This window comes from Tamandua tetradactyla, chromosome 4, assembly GCF_023851605.1.
Source record: "Tamandua tetradactyla isolate mTamTet1 chromosome 4, mTamTet1.pri, whole genome shotgun sequence".
NCBI classification, from domain to species: Eukaryota; Metazoa; Chordata; class Mammalia; order Pilosa; family Myrmecophagidae; genus Tamandua; species Tamandua tetradactyla.
The window spans coordinates 57998074-58016897 of NC_135330.1; the positions used below are offsets into that span (position 1 = coordinate 57998074).

General features: G+C 50.8%; 2 protein-coding genes across 7 annotated transcripts in view; both read left to right on the top strand.

Moving 5' to 3' along the window:
* The window catches only part of INAVA (innate immunity activator), a 30214-nt gene extending 17365 nt beyond the window's left edge, over positions 1 to 12849 (top strand). For all 6 annotated transcript variants that reach the window (XM_077157359.1, XM_077157360.1, XM_077157361.1 and 3 more), the window contains 6 exons: positions 683 to 905; positions 6110 to 6163; positions 7051 to 7264; positions 7520 to 7693; positions 8772 to 9456; positions 10862 to 12849. In XM_077157359.1, coding sequence (XP_077013474.1) covers positions 683 to 905; positions 6110 to 6163; positions 7051 to 7264; positions 7520 to 7693; positions 8772 to 9456; positions 10862 to 10954 — 1443 coding nt within the window. In that variant the 3' untranslated portion in view covers positions 10955 to 12849. The remainder of the gene's footprint in view (positions 1 to 682; positions 906 to 6109; positions 6164 to 7050; positions 7265 to 7519; positions 7694 to 8771; positions 9457 to 10861) is intronic.
* Positions 12850 to 13522: 673 nt separating this feature from the next.
* LOC143680251 (maestro heat-like repeat-containing protein family member 7) overlaps positions 13523 to 18824 on the top strand; it is a 44128-nt gene continuing 38826 nt past the window's right edge. The window contains exons 1-3 of the mRNA XM_077156792.1: positions 13523 to 13543; positions 14424 to 14622; positions 18695 to 18759. Coding sequence (XP_077012907.1) covers positions 14535 to 14622; positions 18695 to 18759 — 153 coding nt within the window. The 5' untranslated portion in view covers positions 13523 to 13543; positions 14424 to 14534. The remainder of the gene's footprint in view (positions 13544 to 14423; positions 14623 to 18694; positions 18760 to 18824) is intronic.

Sequence of the window (18824 nt, forward strand, 5' to 3'; positions counted from 1 at the left end):
CTGGAGGGGAAAGCTTGGCAATCGCCACATCACCCCATTCACCCTCAATTAGGGGGTTTGGCTCCATGTTCCTCGGGAACTTACATAGAGTTGCGGAGGGGCAGACCCAGATGGCCAGGGCAGCATGTGCCGCTGCAGGAACCAAAAGAGGTGGAGAGCAAGGGAAGCCGCCAGTGGGCAGATCAGTTAAGGGCCCCAACCACCAACCCAGAGAGGAAATAGCCTGTTCAGACAGGTTACTCCGGCCCCTAGGGCTGAGTTCTCCTCTCTCTCGGCATAGAAGGAAGGATGAGGGTGGCTCAGGACCCAGGTGCTCTTCTCTACATACGAGTTTCCCACGGGCAGCCCTATGAGCTCACCTGCCCAGCTCTTTGAGGTTAGGAGGGAAAGTGTCCCACTTTGGTTCCCATAACACTGGCTCAGTGGGCAGGCATGGGTGGGTCCCCTTGCCTGCTTTTCAGGCTGAATGTGGTGGCTCAAGTTTGTTCTTGGGCTTCCCCCACCACTCTGTCCTCTGTCTGCCCTGGGTGCACAGAAGCTGCTGTTTCCATCCCTTCTGTCCTCAGGGTTTAGGATCTAGAGCACCGGCTCAGGGCTGTACTCAGTCTTCCTGGGACTACCTGCTCTTCCTCTCTCTGAACCTCCTGCCTCTCCCATGCCTCACTCCTGCCACCTCCTTCAGGACCCTCTGAGCAGCCTGGAGCAGGAGCTGGCCCTACAGCTGCAAATCACGGAGGCGGCCCGGCGGCTGTGCCGGGAGGAGAACATCAGCAGGCAGGCCCGCCGGCAGCGGAAGCATGCCATGCTGCAGGAAGAGAAAAAGCTGAGGGAGCTGGAGCGCTGCCTTGGGGAGCAGCGGCCCAATGGGGGGCCCCCTCCTGCCACAACCCTCCCCCTGGGCCGAGGTGAGTCCGCTGCCTTGAAGGACCTCTGATCCTGGGCCATGCCTGCCTTTTGTATGCTCATATGGGACAGGCGGGCAGTTTGGCTTCTTGCTGCTCCATTTGCATTTGGTTAGGGACACCTTGTAAAATGTCCTGATGGGTTCCAGCTGGGTAAACCTGCTTCCTGTGTCCACCTCTCCTCCATCCTTTCCCTCTGCAATGCAAACTAGCCTCAGTATAAGCCTCCTCTATCCTGAGGCCTTTTCCCCCATCTCCTTAGAAAACATCCCACTCCTTCCTTCCACATCCTTCTGGAAATGCACTGCCTTTAAAAAGACTTCCTGGACAAAAGCCATTTTTATCTGGCTGACCCTGAGCTTAATCCATAAGGTTCATTCAACTGGAATATCCCAGGCCCATCATCTTGTCCTCCAGACTCACTGGCTTGTCTAGGTCTGTCCTGTGAGGCATATGTAAGTCTGAGGCTCTGAGTTGATGTGCTTTCCCCTCGCTGAGTAAAGAAGCACAGGGGTTGACTATTGCTGTGCGTAACTAATTGCTGAATTATTTGGGGGGTGGGGTGGGGGTGCAGTAGCTATCGTGGGAGTGTTTAACTTGAAATCCAGCACTACCAGTACCACGCCTCATAATCCCTAAGTGTGTGGAACCACTCTGGGCAAGGGTGGAATTCTTCCATTTCTGTGCTTTCTGCCTGGCGTCCATTCCCTGAGACCCTCGGCTCATAGGCTGGTGGTTGGTGGGCTCCTAGGGAGCTCTTGATGCCCAGGGCCAACTGCATGGCATTGCTGTGTCCAGCTGGGCTTACCTTCCAACAGGTCATTGAGACTTTAGGTTTGGCTTTTCTCCCTGCCCCTGCCTCTGACCCAAACACAGCCTGCCTGGGCAGGACCTGCAGCCCTGACCTCTGATTCCCATCACGGGGTGCCATGGCTCAGTACGCATTCCCCCACTTTCCCACACCAGGTTCCAGACCTCCCTGGTTGGATCTGCTGACTCTTTGGCACTGTCACTCAGACGAGGGAACTGAAATAGGAAAGGGGACAGTGACTGTGGGGCAGAACTGGTTTCAGAGGCCTCCGTCTGGGCTTAGAGAATTGTCTGCTTCCACTGCACTCTCAGACTCCATTCCTACACATCAGGTTGGCTTTCTGTGAAGGTTGTTCTCCTCTTCTGCTTGGGAACACTCATATGGAAGCATGAAGCCCTTCCTGGTCCCTGTATTCCATGGCCCCATGCCTTGGGGCTGGGAGCTTTCTCAGCACAGGTAACTCAGCAGTTCTCACTCCCATTAATCACTAATCTAGGGTAGAGAGGGTGTGACCTGACACCTCCCAGGTCACCTGCTGCAGCCTAGAGGTGCAGAGAATGAAGGCGGGGAGGCTGGAAAGGAGGTGACAGTTGACCCAGTAAACAGTGGAGCCAACTCCAGCTCAGGTGGCCAGACCTGTCTGGTTCAAATGGCTCTGGCTTGGCTTGGCTGCAGACAAAATACCCCAGGTCTCTTAAGCGCTAATGGAAAAGATATTCTTCATGGTTACTCCACTTCCAACAGGGCCCCCAAGACTTGACCTTCCCTTGAAGGGTAGCTGCTACTTTGAACATGGAAGTGAAACCCCTAAGGGCCAACTTGCTCTGTGCTTATAGGGAGCCTTCAGGGTAGCGAGCATCACCTGGAAGATGCACCCCATCCCAGTTGTCTCCAACCTCCCTTTACCTCTCTAGCCTCAAACTGTTCAGCAGCCTCCTCTGCCCTCTGTGCTGGGGTGGTGGAGGGTGGGTGTCCCTTTGGTGCCGCCACTGTGACCACTGATGCCTCTTGCTGGGAGTGGGGAGCAGGTCAGGACATGCCAGGGACTGAGATGTGGTTGCTTTGGCTTGACCCTCTGTGGGACACAGGAGCTGCGGATCTGAAACCCGTCTTAGGGACTCAGCCCAGGTGAAGACAGGCATGTGGCTGACTTTCACCCTCCAGATCAGGGACAAAGACCTGTCCTCTCTAACTTCACATCCTGTTCTTGACAGGGGTCTGAGGTCCTGGGCTCTGTTGTCCAACTGTAGGAGTGCAGGAGGCAGTTTTGACAACTAATTCCAGTTTAGTGGCCCTTCTTCCAGAAAGGGGAAAGCAGGGAGGGATTAATAGTAGCAGAAAGGAGTTTTGAATTAAAAACAAACCAAACAGACCAACAAAAAAACAAAAACAAAAATCTGCCAACATTCGTGGTCTCCACACAGGGTTTTACAATTTGAGACAGTGATTAGCCAGTACTCTGCTGGTGACACAGAGCAGTCAGGTGTTGAGCTAATTCACACCAGTGACCCTGATGAGAGATGTCTCATCACATGGCTCCGTGATGCAACGGATGCTCCCTAAGCCTTTGCTGATAGACAGTGCCTACCTTCAGCCTTGCTAAGAGAATTTCTGTGATGATGGAATATTCCATACCTGTGCTGGCCAATAAGGTAGCCACTGTGTGGCTGTTGGGTCTGAAATGTGCCTAGTGTGACTGAGGTGCTGACTTTTAGGTTTTATTTAACTTTGAGTAATTTTAACTACCTGTGTGCAGCCAGTGGCTGCCATGTCAGACAGTGCAGTTTTAGAGAATGTGTGGAGATCATGAGGATAATTTCTGTACTTCCCCCTGGCCTGGGGCACTCTGCCGCTGCAGTAAGGGAGAGCCATGCTGGATCAAGGGCACGGCTGGTCGGGACAGTGAAACTGGCTCCCCAGTGCTCGTGGCTGCCTCTACAAGACATGGTGAGCAGCACTCAGGAACCACTGGTGTTTGGCTGGCTGATGTGCTCTGCCCACCCTCATCCTCCTCAAGGGCAGTGTTTCTCCAGATTCTTTCTGCATTGTTGCTTTTGGGTCTCTACAACTCTAATTTGCTTGTTTTTATGAAGATGATGCATAGTGGTGGGTATTCATTTGCAAACTGGTGGAATGCAGTATACCAGAACTGGAATGGCTTTTAAAAAGGGGAATTTAATAAGTTACAAGTTTACAAGTATAGTTCTAAGCCTATAAAAATGTCCAAACTAAGGCATCCAGGAAAAGATACCTTAACTCAAGGATGGTTGATGCGTACAGAAAACCTCTGTTATTTGGGAAGTCATGTGCTGGTATCTACTGTCACCTGCTTCTGGGGTCCGTTGCTTTCAGCCTCTATTCCTGTGGGGGTTCCTCACTTTGCTTCTCTGGGGCTGCTTCATCCCTTGGCTTCTCTTGGCTCTCTCCAGGTCCTGGCTTGCTTAACATCTCATGGTGACGTCTGCTGGCCTTCAAGCATCTCCAAACATCTGTGTCTCAGTTCTCCAAATGTTAGCATCTGTGCAGCTCTCTGACAGAAACAGAAATGTTTCTGTCATTTCTGGTTCTCTCCAAGATGTTTCCTCTTTTAAAAGATTGCAGTAAACTAATCAAGACCCACCTGGAATGGGCCACATCCCTGCGGCGATAATCTAATCAAAAGTTTGTGCCCTACAATTTTGATTTAGGATTAAAAGAAATAGCTGCCTCCACAAGATTGAATCAGGATTCAAACATGGCTTTTCTGGGGTATATACCACTTTCAAACCAGCACATGGGGTGTGATGCCATTCCTCCCAGGCCATATGTTCAAATCAAAGCGCGTGAGTCTAACTCTGGTTGGATTGCCAGGCCATGATAGTAACAGTTCCACAGTTTCTACAATTTGATACCTGCAAAGAATAAAAACCTCTCTTCTCCAGGATTTTGTAAAAGATTAGAGGCAAGGAATCAGAATCCAGCAAGAGGGTGTCTCCTCAATTGCCTGCCCAGGGTCAGGCCCACTCCTTGCATGGAATACCCTGCAAGATTTAAGAACTGCTCTGGGCAAAGATTTTATTTCCTTTATGTTATAGAGCAAGGGGTGGCAAACTTCAATGTAAAAGACAAAGGAGTCGGTATTTAAGGCTCCCTGGGCCTTATTGTCTCTGTCATAACAATTCTGCCATTGTGGTGCAGAGTATCCAGACATTTCGTAAACAAACGAGCCTAGCCGTGTTCCAGTAGAACTTCATTTATAAAAAACAGGTGGGGAGTGGAATTGGCCCAGGGGCTGTAGTTTGCCAAATGCTGTGGTACAGAATTCCAAGGTGGCCAGAATTGTTTACTTTTCTAAAGTTTTTTTTTTTAATGCATTAGCTAGCTAATAGGAGAGGTGATAAAAGATAATGGTTAAGAACATATACTCTGTGATTAGGACAGCCTGGGTGTGAATTCTGACTCAACCACATTTTGACTGACTACCATAGGCCAATTATTCAAAACCTCGGAGCCTCAGTTTCCTCAACTGTTACATGGCGATGATAATACTATCTCCCTTTTACAGTTGTTGTGAAGATTACATGAATTAATATGTGTGTGTATGTATGTATATACATATATATATTTACTTAGAAAAGTATTTGGTACAAAAGAAATATTAGCTATTAATATTTCCTCATCTTCATTCTCATAAACTGAGCGGTAAATGCTTGGTGAATTCTATCCAGGAGACCTTGGGCTCGTCCTTAAGCTCTGAAGGTTTATGTTTGGAGGTGATGGCAAAATAAGTTCCCTCTGATTTCTTTCGTAATGGCTACAATGCCACTTGGTATTTCCTTTAGTCGACTTGCTATATCACAAATGGAAGAGCCTTCTTTACCTTAGGGCTGGCCAGCTAGATCCTAGCATGAATTAGTCTTATGGTCCCACAGCTCAGATTCCCTCCTCGTGCTGCTGCTGTTGCTGGTAGCACAAAAATCATCAGGTTTATGGATCCTTGAGTTGAGTTGTTTTGTAGAAGACTACAGAAAAGTTAACAAAATTATCTTCATCCTGAGGGCTTTACAAAATGGATCTTGCTCCTCCCCTCCACCACAGGAAGCCCTAGCTTCTTTTGACACATGGAAAAGCTGAGGCCCAGCACAGGGAAGTGGTTTATTCAAGGTTATATAGCTATGGGCAGAGTTGAGATTAAAACCTAGGTCTCTAAGTCTCCTAGCCCCTGACTTCATTTTGTTTTTCCTATTTCCGAATAATAAATTCATGTCTGATATAGTATTTACACACTGAGTATTTTGTAGACCAGAACACTGTCCTGGGAGATGAGGCATCAGGGCTGGGCTACGCAGCACGGTGGCTACCCATGTCTGTGTAGTTGATTTCCTCACTTTTCTTCTCTCTCCCTTGGCTTTCCCAGAGCTCAGTGCCTCTGATGACAGTTCCCTGTCGGATGGGCTGCTCCTGGAGGATGGTGAGTGGGGTTTGGAAGACTATTGTCAGGGCTGGACTCCTATTGCAAGACTCTGGGGCTCTGGCAGAGTTTGCTAGTGAGCACTTCAAATGGGGGTGGAGATTCAGCAGCAGCAGCTGTGAAGGCAGGGGCGCTGGGGCCAGGGTCTTGGCTCAGACCTGAACCCTTGTCCACGTGCCCCTGCACATGCTCAGTTGAGGATGCGGATGTGCTGACCCCTGTCCCATTCTAGAGGCTAAAGAATTTTAATGGGAGGAAAAGATGAACTCCATTAGGCCCTGTGGGTCCCAGGGGTCCCTGCCTTCACTTTAGAGCCTTCTTCCTGGGCTTCACCCCATCATGCAACCTCACAGCCAGAGTGATCTGGCCTCACTCACTGCCCTCCAGAGTCAGGCTCTTTGGGGAAAAAAAAAAAAAAGTAGTGTTGGGGTAGGAAACTCAAATCCACAGTGTAAGTACCCTGTTCACAAAGCCCCAGATGGGGGCTGGTGGCAAGCTGGATAAGAAGGTGGCACAGACCTGCCCATGGGAGTGCCGGGTCAATGAGGAAATGGGCATGGACTACATGGTCACAAGCATGAGCAAGGAAGTTAGGTAAACAGAAGGCTGGTAGCACCGTGAGCTAAGGTCAGAGATCAGAGGAAAGGAAGCCAAGAAGAGTCATTCTGGGGAGACTTCTTGAAGGAGGCAGGTTGAAAATAGCATAGTGAGGAAGGAAGGAAGTCCCAAAGAAGAGAAAGCTTCTTTGAGCCTCTGGGGCTGGAGCCATGGCCTGGAGCGGTTGGACAAGCTTACCAGGGAGGGAGGGCAAGGTCTGGGCTACAGAGGTTCTTGTTGGGCCGGTTCCCCCAGCTGCTACCCTCACCGGGTTTCTCTCACCCCTGCAGAGGAATCCCCAGTGCCAAAACCTCCCCCAGAGTCTCCGGCCCCGCCTTCCCGGCCTCTTGCACCCCAGAGCCTCGAGGGTCTGCAGCCGGCAAGACCTGAGACCGGAGTCCTGGAGAGAGCCCCAATCCAGAACAGCCCCTGGAAAGAGACCAGCTTGGACCACCCCTACGAGAAGCTCAGGAAGTCTCCTTCTGAGCCCAGTAGCGAGTCCAGGTCAGGGCGGGGAGGAAAGGAGGGCTGGGAGCTGGTGGGAACTGTGCTGGGGGTGGGCAAGGGCTGAGTGGATGAGAAGGCGACCGAGTAGGAAGACTGCCGCTCTCCTCTGTATGATGGTGGACGAGTGAATTTTGGTAGCTCCACAAGGGTGCTATCAATTTGTACCACTAACTTTAGGGTTCTCTCCTACTGTGTGCCCACGTTTCCTGAGAAGGCGTTCCTGCCACTGACTTGTCTCCAATCTCTTTGCAGCAGCCCGGCCACCACTCCACAGGAGGGGCCCAGCACCTCCAGTCCGTGGCTGCTGGAGCCTGTCTCCTACCACGTGGTTCCGATCCGCGGCATTCCTGGCCAGCGGCAGGGCCGCGCCAGTGCCCCCACCACCCCGGAGATGCAGGGGAGGCGCGGCCAGTCGCAGTCTCTGAGGTTAGAAACGGGGCACCCCAGGGACACAGGGGGAGGGAGAGGACCAACCCTCCAGAGTTTACGTTTAGAGGGTGGGTGCTTTTAGGATGCGGGCGGGATACCCTTGGGGTGACACAGCCTTAGTGCCCTGGCTTCTCCTTAGACGCCCTTCTTGGGATGCCCCAGGGCTGTGCCAGAGCCAATGAAGGCAAAGACAAGTCATTCGTGAAGCAAGTTGTTTGCTTCCAAAAAGACCCCAGTTACGACTTTTTGTATAACTTAAGTTTTCTATCCCTGCCACATTCTTTTGTGCTGGTAGATACTTTTGCTTTATTATTGGTCACTAACTGTGGGCAACATGTTTTCAGTTCGTCTGTCACTTTCTGAGTCCCCTGCTACTTGATAATCATTTGAGTGACTGACGTTGTCAGGCTGTGTGAACACACCCCCTGGGTGTCCAGGTACCACACGGGCATTGCGGGCTCTTCTCCCAGCTTCAATTCACTCACTCTTCAGGCAGCACAGGATTGAGGGCAGCTGGAGACAACTGATCTGGAGTAGAGCAGTGGATTTCATATTTTATATGTACTGCAAGGATTACCGCAATAGCATGAACAGTGCCTTTCGCGATATTAGAAAAAGGCTACCCTCTGAGTAAACATGGCCCCATGCTAGGGTGAATTAGTAGAGGAAAGGCTGGATTTCAGCCCCCACGGGCTCCCGGGGAGAGCTGACGTGTATGTCCTGCCCATCACATAAAGCTTTCCTTTGTGCAAACTCAATACCTGACAGCGTCAACTTGAACAAAAACCTGGATGGAGCATCACTGAGCATAATGTTCCCAAAATGGCTGAACACACATGACATTTATTTAGCATGCTCTCCAGTTGTGTGAAGGAAGTAGGAGCATGTCTGCCTGTTAATGGAAAGTGTGGAATCCACATGAGGCCAAGAGGGCGTTTTGGGGATGGTCTGGCCGGGGCCCATGCAGGCGCGTGGACGAGGTCTGCTGCTCTGGTCTCGCCCATTTCAACTCTATCCCCACCGCCCGCCTTGCTTTTCCGCCTTCTGGTCTCACTGTGCCCGATTCTCCCACCAGGGTGGACTCGTTCCGCGCCAGGCCAGAGGGCCGAGGCCGCAGCGCCTTTCCCCGCCGCCGCCCCACTCACTACACCGTGACCGTGCCCGACTCCTGCTTCCCTGCCGCCAAGCCCCCGCTACTCCAGCCCGCCTACCACTCCTGCTCCGAGGACAGCGGCTCTGACGTCTCCAGCATCTCCCACCCCACCTCACCCGGCAGCAGCAGCCCCGACATCTCCTTCCTGCGGCCTCTATCCCCGCCTGAACCTCCTCGCCATCACGGGGCCTGGGGCCCGACTGGGGGGAGAGAGCTGGCCACCCACTACCCCAAGCTGCTGTTGCCTCCCGGGTACTACCCGGCAGGGCGGTATGTGGTGGTGGCTGAGGGCGCCCTGCCGCCGGGCGAGTGGGAGCTGTGCCGCGCAGCCCTGGGCCCTGCCTACAAGGAGGAGGGGGCGCCCCTGCGCTACCAGCGGCTGGTGCCCGCCCACAGCCGCATCGTGCGGACGCCCTCCCTGAAGGATAGCTCCTCGGGCCGGGGGCTCAGCAAGGCAGCTGTCTCCGAGGAGCTCAAGTGGTGGCACGAGCGGGCTCGCCTCCGCAGCGCCCGCCCCCATTCGCTGGACAGGCAAGGGGCCTTCCGGGTCAGGAGCTTGCCCCCGGGGAGAGAGGGCTTCGGGCGAGTCCTGGGGCCCCGGACACAGGTACGTCAACCCTGGAGGGACATCGGGGCCGGTCAGGACTCCCCTTCCTGAATCCACTGGGAAGGGCTGGCAATGAAAGAGGTCCAAGAATAGAAAGACATAATCCCACAGCCTGGTGGCAGGGAGGGCCGCAGCTAGGAAGAACAGATGAAAAGTTATTTCCTCTTGGCTTTGGAAGTCAGTCTTGACTTCCTTGCGACGCCTCCTAATTTTGCCTGCCATTTCTAGCTCAAGAGCACATACCAATGTGCTCTGGTGGAGATGCTTCTGGCAGATAGCTGGGATTTTTCTTAATGGCTTCACAGATAATGTGCAAATCAGATAAGCCTCTGTTCCTAATCAAATTTGGTCTGTCCGAAATTAACCCCCTTATTCCCTTGACTTTCAAGGGCCCAGGACAAAGGGAGAGTGTGGAAATATGTTTGCAGAAGGTTGAGTTTGTGAGTGCCTGCTGGCCAACTTCCTCCATAATACCTGTTCTCTGCATCACATCAAGAAGCAGACAGCCTAGTATAACGGTTAAGAGCACAGATCCTCAAGTTAGATGATCTGGGTTCAAATCCCAGGGCTGCTACTTACACACTTGAGTGACTGGATGAACTATTTAACCCCTCTGAGCCTATCTCCTCATCTGTAAATGGGAACAGTAAAGCCCTGTCTGATAGAGATGTTTAAATAAGTTAATTTATGTGAAGTGTGTAGTAAGGACTACATGAGTGATGTTATCACCTGGAGCCCCACGGGCCAGGTTGGTGAATAGCACACAGAGGGATAGCACTCTGGCTTGCAATAGGTGGCTGCCCCTATTTCTCTGCACCCAGTTTCTTCATTCTAGAAATAGGGATAGTATACACAAATCCCTTCTTTATTCTTTCTCCCTGGCTGGAGGACTCTGCAGGGAATGTGCTCCAGAAGTCACCAACAGGCTGTTTCTTTGAGACCCAAGATTCCCAGGAGGCCCAGCTGCACGTCTCTTCCCCTACCCCCCAGTTCTCCAGGCTGCAGCTGGCATCCTTGGCCTGGCAGCAACCCTGGCCCAGGTCCCAGGCCGCACCCTCCAGATGATGTGCTTTTCCCTTCATGCGAGCTTGGACTTGTCCTTGGCCTGGGCCCAGCCCATCCTAACCTGCCGGATAGGGAGGGGGTGATGAGAAGTGAGTCCAGTAAAGGGGTAGAAGGAGAAGGTCGGGGTGCCAGCCACACCTCAAAGGAAGGTAGGGAGGGAAATGGATAAGGAGTGATCCATGGGGAGCAAAGAGCCTCCTGGGAAGGCAGGGCTGAGTCCAGGGCCGGAGCCGGTTCAGATCAGCCATCCCTACAGGACGAGGATGGTGTCGCTGGGCTTGTTGTCCAGGCACTGCTACCTGACTCACTCACCTGCCTCCTTCCTTCCTGATCCTGGCAGGTGCCCACGGTGTGTGTGCTCCGGAGATCACCTGAGGGGGCGCCTGTGCAAGTCTTTGTACCTGAGAATGGAGAGATCATCAGCCAGGTGTAGCCGTGCTCCAAATGCCCCCACCCCACTGCTGGAAGACCAGCTGGAAAAGACTGTTTCACAGCGGGGGCAGGCCTGGGACCTCCCCCACTTTTGAGCATCTCCCTTCAGCTCCCTACCCCATCGCAGGTCGATGACCTGGAGCTGAGGCTTTTTTCTTTTTACAGTTTTGGTTCAGAAGCCATGGCCTGAAAATTTATATGTGTATTTTATCCTCAAGATCACTGTAAAATTGTAATGTGATTATGTTTTATCCCCCAGACACTGGCCTACTGGACTTGAGGCCTTGCCTGTCTGGCTAACAGTATTTGTCTCCTTGTGCAAGATAAGTGGCAGGGAATATTCAGAGCACAGACAGCATAGTTGGGGAGAATTCCTTAACCTGCTGTGCTCTGATTCTAAGGACAACTCTGGAGAACAGCCCCTGCCCCTCCTGTCCCACTATTACTGGAGGCTGGACGTGGCACACATTCGTGCACATGACTCTTTCCCCATTTCCCAGGTGTCTGGGTCTCCGGGTACCGTAGGGATTTACACCCTAGCCTGGGCTTGGGGAGAGAAGCTCCTACCCCTTTTGTAATGTGCTCTGTGATGCACACACCATGTGGTAGGTTAAAGGTCAGCATATCCTGATGGGATACTGTCTTTGTGGACCCTGTTGATCTCCTGACTCTATAAATCCTTTTATAGGTCTCAGTTACTGTACCCTCTCTGTGCCCTGTGGGCTCCCAGCATCTGCTCAGACACCCGAGCCTGAGGTTGAGGCTTGAGCATCAGGGGGCCGGGCTGGGGGCTGGCCTGCAGTGGCGGGTGGTGGAAAGCAGCCCGCCTCTCTGCCCTCTCTAGGCATGCCCAGGCTTGCAGTCTCTAACAGCTTTTCACCATAGTCCTAGAAGCCAACAGGCCGCCATAATACTTTATGAATATTTTTGGAAAGGCATCCCTTCTGTGTTGCATTCTTGGGGGAAGGGGGCAGCGCTGCTCCTTTGATGCCCTTCCCAGTTATGCTTCTGCTCTGAGTTGGGAGATTCCTCTTGAAAGGTACAAACATGAGACTATTCATGCCCCAGCTCTGAAGAAATGCTGGTTTTTCTGAAAAGGCATTAGTTAATTGTCCCAATTGCTGAGACTGGGGCAAACCTGGACACTGCCAATGCGAAGACCTTCCCATAATCCCTGGGTTCTCTCATTCTGGGGCTTTCTTTGCAACTAGGTCAGACACTCAGGTAGGGTCCTCTTTCAGTGAGAAAGCAGCTGAATTGAAGTGAGGAGGGGGAATGGAGAACTGAGTTCTGATTTTACTCATGCCAAACTCTCTTTTCTCCAAATTCACTGGATTTGGGCAGACTGGGAATACAATTCTGGCAATAAGAGTTTTGATGCCTGACCCCAAAGAGGCACAGTTCTCCCAGTGCAGAGAAAGCGGTGTAGCTGATTGTATAAGGGTACCTGGGGAAGGATGGAGGTGGTCCCGTCAGGAATCTGGGGAAGCAAGGAAGGAGCCCGTGGTGGGGGGGAGGCGGGGGAGACATTTCTCACATTCTTACCACGTCTTCCAGCAACCTAGCTTTTTAAATTGACCTCGTTCCCCAATTATGTTCTCATGCCCTGTTTTGGATGCTGTTCTCTTATCTTCTGGTTTGTCTCTAAGCCCCTTTTCCCACTGTACAGCTGCTCCTATGCCCCACCCCTTGTGCCCTCCCCTGCTGCCTAGAGCTCCTTGAATGAGTCAGGAGACATCTGAGCACCACCCCCCTACACACTGAGGGTCCTTTATATTAACTTATTGGTCCTATGTAATGCCTGGTGCAGTTGCAAAGTGGCTGTGTACTCAGCTGCAGGGCTGAAACTCCGTGGGTTTTAGTGCCAAATACTTCAATAAAGTCTGTTCTTTGTGAGTGACTGTGCTGATAAGGAAGGCTTTTTTTTTTTTGTGCCGAGTTTTCTGAGCAGAGGCTCTGCCTAGGCCCTCAGGATGTACACCCAAGGTGGGAAAGTCGCCTGGCCTCTCCAGCTGGTCTGGCCAGGTCCATGGAGCTGAGGGATGGGCGGGGTGGTAGAGGCATGGGTTGGAAGCAAGCTCAAGCCCTGTCAAAGCTCCCTGAAGGTCTCCTCCCAGGCCTAAGGAGCTGCTGGGCTGAGGGATTTACTTCCCCAAGAAGGACGGGACATGGTGGCAACCTCAGGAGGGCTGGCATGTCTGGGTCAGGCGAGGCAGTGGTTAGAGATGGGGCGTGCCTACGTCTCCGGTTCCTTGAGGCCATTCCTGGAACTCTTGACTGCCCTGGGAGAGTGGACGCTCTGATGACAAATGGCCCCTTTCCTCGAAGCTGGAAAACTGGGGACCCCTTGGGATGGCAAGAAGGAGGGGTTCTCCACAAAACCCCTTCCTCCGTCTCTGGGCAACATTGCCCAAGCCCCTCCTTCCACGGAGGGACCACTGGGAGTGGGGGGGGATGGGGGAGGAGCTCCGGCTTAGACCTCCACGCCTGCCCTGCAGGGGTCGCCCTGGGGCCCGGGGACACAGCGCCCCCTGGAGCCACACGCCCAGGAGCAGTGTGGGCTCGGTCTGTGAGGTGCCCAGCGTGTCAGGTAGAGGGGTCCTGCAGCAGAGGGAGGGGCAGGGCACGTAGGGCCTGGGCAGATGCCCACAGGGAGGGGCAACTCCAGTGCTGCCCTGGGTCCTTGGCCCTGAGGACGGTGGGGATCTGTGGGCTCCAGGGCCCGGCCCGCGTGAGCCTGGCGGGTGCTGCTCCACCCTGGGAGAGATGGGTTGGGGGTGGGGTGGGGGCTCCAGGGTCTCTGGAGAGGTGGTGGGAATCCTGACCCCAGCCTGGACGTCTTCGACTTACCCATAGAAGGTGGAGAGTGGGGGGTTTCACTTTGAATTTAGATGATTATGGTGAGTGGGGGGCAGCCCAGGGATGACCTGCCTGAGGAGAGGTTCCCCAGCGACAGGACAGACCAAGACAGGCTGAAGGAGCCGGGAGGGGCCTTGCAGGCCGGCTCTGCTGTTCGAGGACCCAAAGCGCAGGGCAGCGAGAACTGGGGTGCAGCAGTTTCTCCCTGGTGCGCAGACGTCTCCCTGGGCTGTGCCTTGGAGGGGCAAACCTTTGGGGAGCTCTTAGCTCTCCTACCATACATGGCAGAAGTGAAACTTTGAATTAGGACGTGGGGACAGAAGGCTCGAGGGCTTTTAAGATTTTATGGCAAAAGCCCCAGAGGCCATTGGGCCCAGAGACAGAGGAATGGACGCAGTGATTCTGGCAGCTGCCTCTGAGTCAGGTTTCCCTGCACAGGAAGAGCCCTCAGTGGACTCTCCCAGGCAAGTAAGGATGAATTAGGGCCCTTCAGGGGGTTGGTATCTTCCCGTGGGGGCGAATGGGAAGCTGACAGTAGGAACCCTCTGGCACCCCTGACACTGCTCAGCCCCTCCCTTTTCCAATAAATAACCAGGGACTGCCTCCTGCAGCGTCCCCCCTCGAGTGGAGAAGCTGAGCTGCCCTGCTAGGAAGACGCGCCTCACGCCTGGCCTGGCTACTGCTCTTGTCGCAAGCTGCAGGTTGCTGCCCGGAGTGTGCAGATGGATCCGCATCCCAACAAGGAAAACACAAACAGAATGACCTTAAAGCAATTGGCTCCGTGTGGCTCTTGGAAGCCAAATTTAATGGGTGAGCCAAGGGCCCTGCCCCAGCTGTGTCTCAGTTCACTGCCCTGGCTCCGAGGTGGTGGCGACTGCCTGGCCCTCGCTTGAGTGTCAGTTGGTGGGAGTGGGTTTGTCCACCTCTGGCTGCCCCTCTCACAGCTCTGCTCTCTGTGAGCTTTTTCAGGCCTGCCTCTTTTTTTTTTTAATATGTATAACTTTTTATTGTATGATATAACATGTATACAAAGCAAAGAAAGAAAAAAGCAGTCGTTTTCAAAGCACTCTTCAACAAGCAGTTACAGGTCACATCCCAGAGTTTGTCATGGGCTACCACACCATCATCTCAGATTTCTCCTTCAAGCTGCTTCAGAATATAGGAGGCTAGAAGGAATAAATAATAATTTTTTAACATCATAATTGAGTTTTTGTGAAAATAACATACATACAAAAAAGCATTAAATTTCAAAGCACAGCACCAACAATTAGTTGCGGAACAGATTTCAGAGTTTAGTATGGGTTACAATTCCACAATTTTAGGTTTTTACTTCAAGTTGCTCTAAGATACTGGAAATTAACAGGCGTGCCTCTTTGAGAAGTCAAACTGGGCCAGTCTTTGCGTGCCACCCGCCCCCCCCAGCCGACAGCTATTCGGGAGAGCTAGCCTGCCGCTTTAGATACTATCTACGTGCCAACCACTCCCTCACTGACATCTGCAGCCCAGACCCCGGCCCAGAATTCCAGACTCTTAAATCCCACTGTCTATTCATATCTCCACTTGATGCCCAGTAAGCATCTCAAATTTTACATGTTCAGAACTTAATTCCTGATTTTAGCCCCAGCCCCAAACCTGTTCCTGCTGTAATCTTCTCCATCTCAAAACAATGGAACTCAATCCTTCCCATTTCTCACGCCAAAAATCTTGACTTCTGTCGTTCTCTTACTCCACCTCCAATCCATCAGCTGTTCCTGTTGGATCTATTTGCAAAATAGATACAGAATCAGACCACTTGCCCCTCACCGCCTCCACCACACAAGGGTGCAAGCCAACTTCGCCTCTCACCTGGGTAACTATCACCGTCTCCTGGTTGGTCTTCCTGCTTCTGCCCTTGACTCCTGCCGCGCGCCCCTCACAGACCCCTGGTTGATTCTCAACTGCACAGCCAGGTTCAGACTTCATCCCTCCTTTACTCAAAACCTCCTTAGGCTTCCATCTCTTTCAGAGCAAAAGCAAAATCCTTACAACAGCTCTCAAGGCCCTCATGATCTGTTCAATCACTTCTCTGCTTTCAAAATCTACCACCCTGACCCTTGCTCCCCGGACGGCAGGCACACAGGCCCCCTCGCCGCTCTTCAGGCATGCCAGAAAGGATCCTGCCTCAGAGCCTTTGCATTTGCTGTTCCTTCAGCCTAGAATGCTCTTCCCCCAGATCTCCATAGAGCGTGCTCTTCAGCCCCTTCCAGCTCACTCACATTCAATCACTGGGACTTTCTCTGACTTCTGTGTATGCTGTATATACTAAGCTATATGGACAAATGCAAATTTTTTTTTTTTGCAAATAATACAGAATTTCCTGTGAAGGAATCCCGTGGTATATAAACTCAATAAATGTAGGTTGAAGAGTGAATTTATTTAAATGAGTGCCTATACCATGTGCCAGGGATTCTTCAAAGTTTTTTTTTTTTTTTACATCTATTAATTAATTTAGTCCTCACAAAATAATAGAAACTGAGAACTTCATTTCCATGTACAAACGATAAAACTGAAGCTTGGTAAGTTTAATGTGCCCAAGGGCACTCCTTACATGTATTAGTTCAATTAATTCTTTGCAGCAGTAATAGATACTTTTATCTGACCCACTGGGGAAACTAAAATTTAAAGAATTTAATTTGCTGAAGGCCACATGGTTGATAAAGTAGAATCACTGGGTTTTGAACTCAGGCAGTGTTGTCAGAACTTATGAATTTTTTTTCAAACATTTTTTAATTGTGAAATATGGTAAATGTGCAAAGCAGAGAAAGAAAAATGTAATAATTTTCAAAGCACCCTTTAACAAGTAGTTACAGAACAGTTCCCAGAGTTTGTCATGGGCTACTATTGCATCATCTCAGATTTTTCCTTCTAGCTGCTCCTAAACACTGAAGCTAAAAGGAATATTGATATAGTGATTCAGCAGTCATACTCGTTTGCCAAATCCTGTTCTCTCTGTTATACCTCCTCTTTCTCCTTTGATCTTTCTCCCAATCTATGGGGATCTTTAGGCAATGCCCGTTTCCACTTTTTCATGTTGAGAAGGGGAGTTGACACTTAAGAATAGGGGGATGTAATTAGTTGATAACCTTGGAGAGGCTGGTCCCTCTGGTTTTCAGGATTTATCTGACCTAGGAACCCTCTGGGAATTTAGAACCTATGCATTTTTTTTTTGTATCCTGTATGCCAGGGTCATATTTCACTCTTCTTCCATGTGAATATCCCGTTATTGCAGCACCATTTGTTGATTTTTTTGTCTTTTTTTTTTACATTCTCATTTTTTTATTATTTTTATTTATGAAACATAAATAAATATACAAACATACAAACACAAACATTCTCACCATATGATCATTCCATTCTTGTTATATAATCAATAACTCACAATATCATCACATGGTTGTATAGTCATCATCATGATTATTTCTTAGAACATTTGCATCAATTCAGAAAAAGAAATAAAAAGAAAACAGAAAAAATTCATATATATCATACCCCTTACCTCTCCCTTTCATTGATCACTAGCATCGCAATCTACTAAATTTGTTTTAACATTTGTTCCCCAATTATTTATTTAGTTTTAATCCATATGTTTTACTCATCTGTCGATAAGGTAGATAAAAGGAGCCTCAGACACAAGGCTTTCACAATCACAAAGTCACATTGTGAAAGCTATATCATTATACAATCATTTTCAAGAAACATGGCTACTGGAACACAGCTCAACATTTTCAGATAGTTCCCTCCAGCCTCTCCATTACACCTTAACTAAAAGGGTGATATCTATTTAATGCGTAAGAATAGCCTCCAGGATAACCTCTTGACTGTGTTTGACATTTTATTTTGTCTCATTTCGCTCTTCCACCTTTTAATCGAGAAGGTTTTCTCAATCCCTTGATGCTGAATCCCTGCTCATTCTAGGATTTCTGTTCCACGTTGCCAGGAAGGTCCACACACCTGGGTGTTGTGTTCCACGTAGATGGGGGAGGGTGGTGAATTTGTTTGTCGTGTTGGCTGAGAGAGAGAGGCCACATCTGAGCATTTTTGTTTGTCTTTTGTTTGTTTGTTTTGTTTTTGGGGAAGTGCATGGGCTGGGAATTGAACCCTGGTCTCCTGCATGACAGGCAAGAATTCTACCATTGAACTACCATTGAACCTTGCACCTAGAAGAGCTTATGCATTTTTAACTACTGGGCTTTGGCTTCAAACCCCATTCTCAGGGCACTTGTTCTGCAGGGCAGTGTGCAAAGGCAGCTGAAGGCCTGAAACCGGACCTATGTGCCCATATTGTGATGGGGTGGGGAGGTGTCTCAGCTCTGCCCCCATCTCTTGCCTCTTGCCTCATTCCCTCCCGACTTCCCCAAGGGTGGCAGGCCCCACTCCTAATCTCAGCCCCTTGCCTCTGTGTCTACACCTGGGTCCTGGCCCAGGGAGGGCTGCCCTGAAGGCTTAACCAACCCAGGGTGACAAGGGAGATTCCAAGGCTGATTTGAGGTTTCAAGTCCATTCCAACCAGGAATTTCAAATCCTTTTAGGACAGCCCCAGAAACCTGAGGCCACTGGGGGTTGCTTATTAGCGTCTCTTCCCAATTGCTCTTCTATACCTGGCCATACCTGATACAGAAATATGTCTTAACTTAGTCTCCATGAGATTGCCTTTTGGATTCAGCTGCTGAGGTCCACACAAGACCAGCAGCCTGGGGTGGGTCGTCCTTGGAGTTGGGATACCCACACTGGACCCAGGTTTCTGACCTTCAGGGAGAAGGTGGGAGTGATTGCTTTCCTATTCCATCTTATTCGATGATTCTATTAAATCAGCCAAATTCCCTCCAACTTCATCCCTTTCCAGGATTGCGCCAATCAGAAACAGAAGCTTATCAATTCATTGTGGAATATCTAAGGCAAGAACAGCTGGTAAGGAAATGCTCTGGGAACTTTTGAGAATGAAGAAGGAAAGATAAAACAACAAAAACAACGTT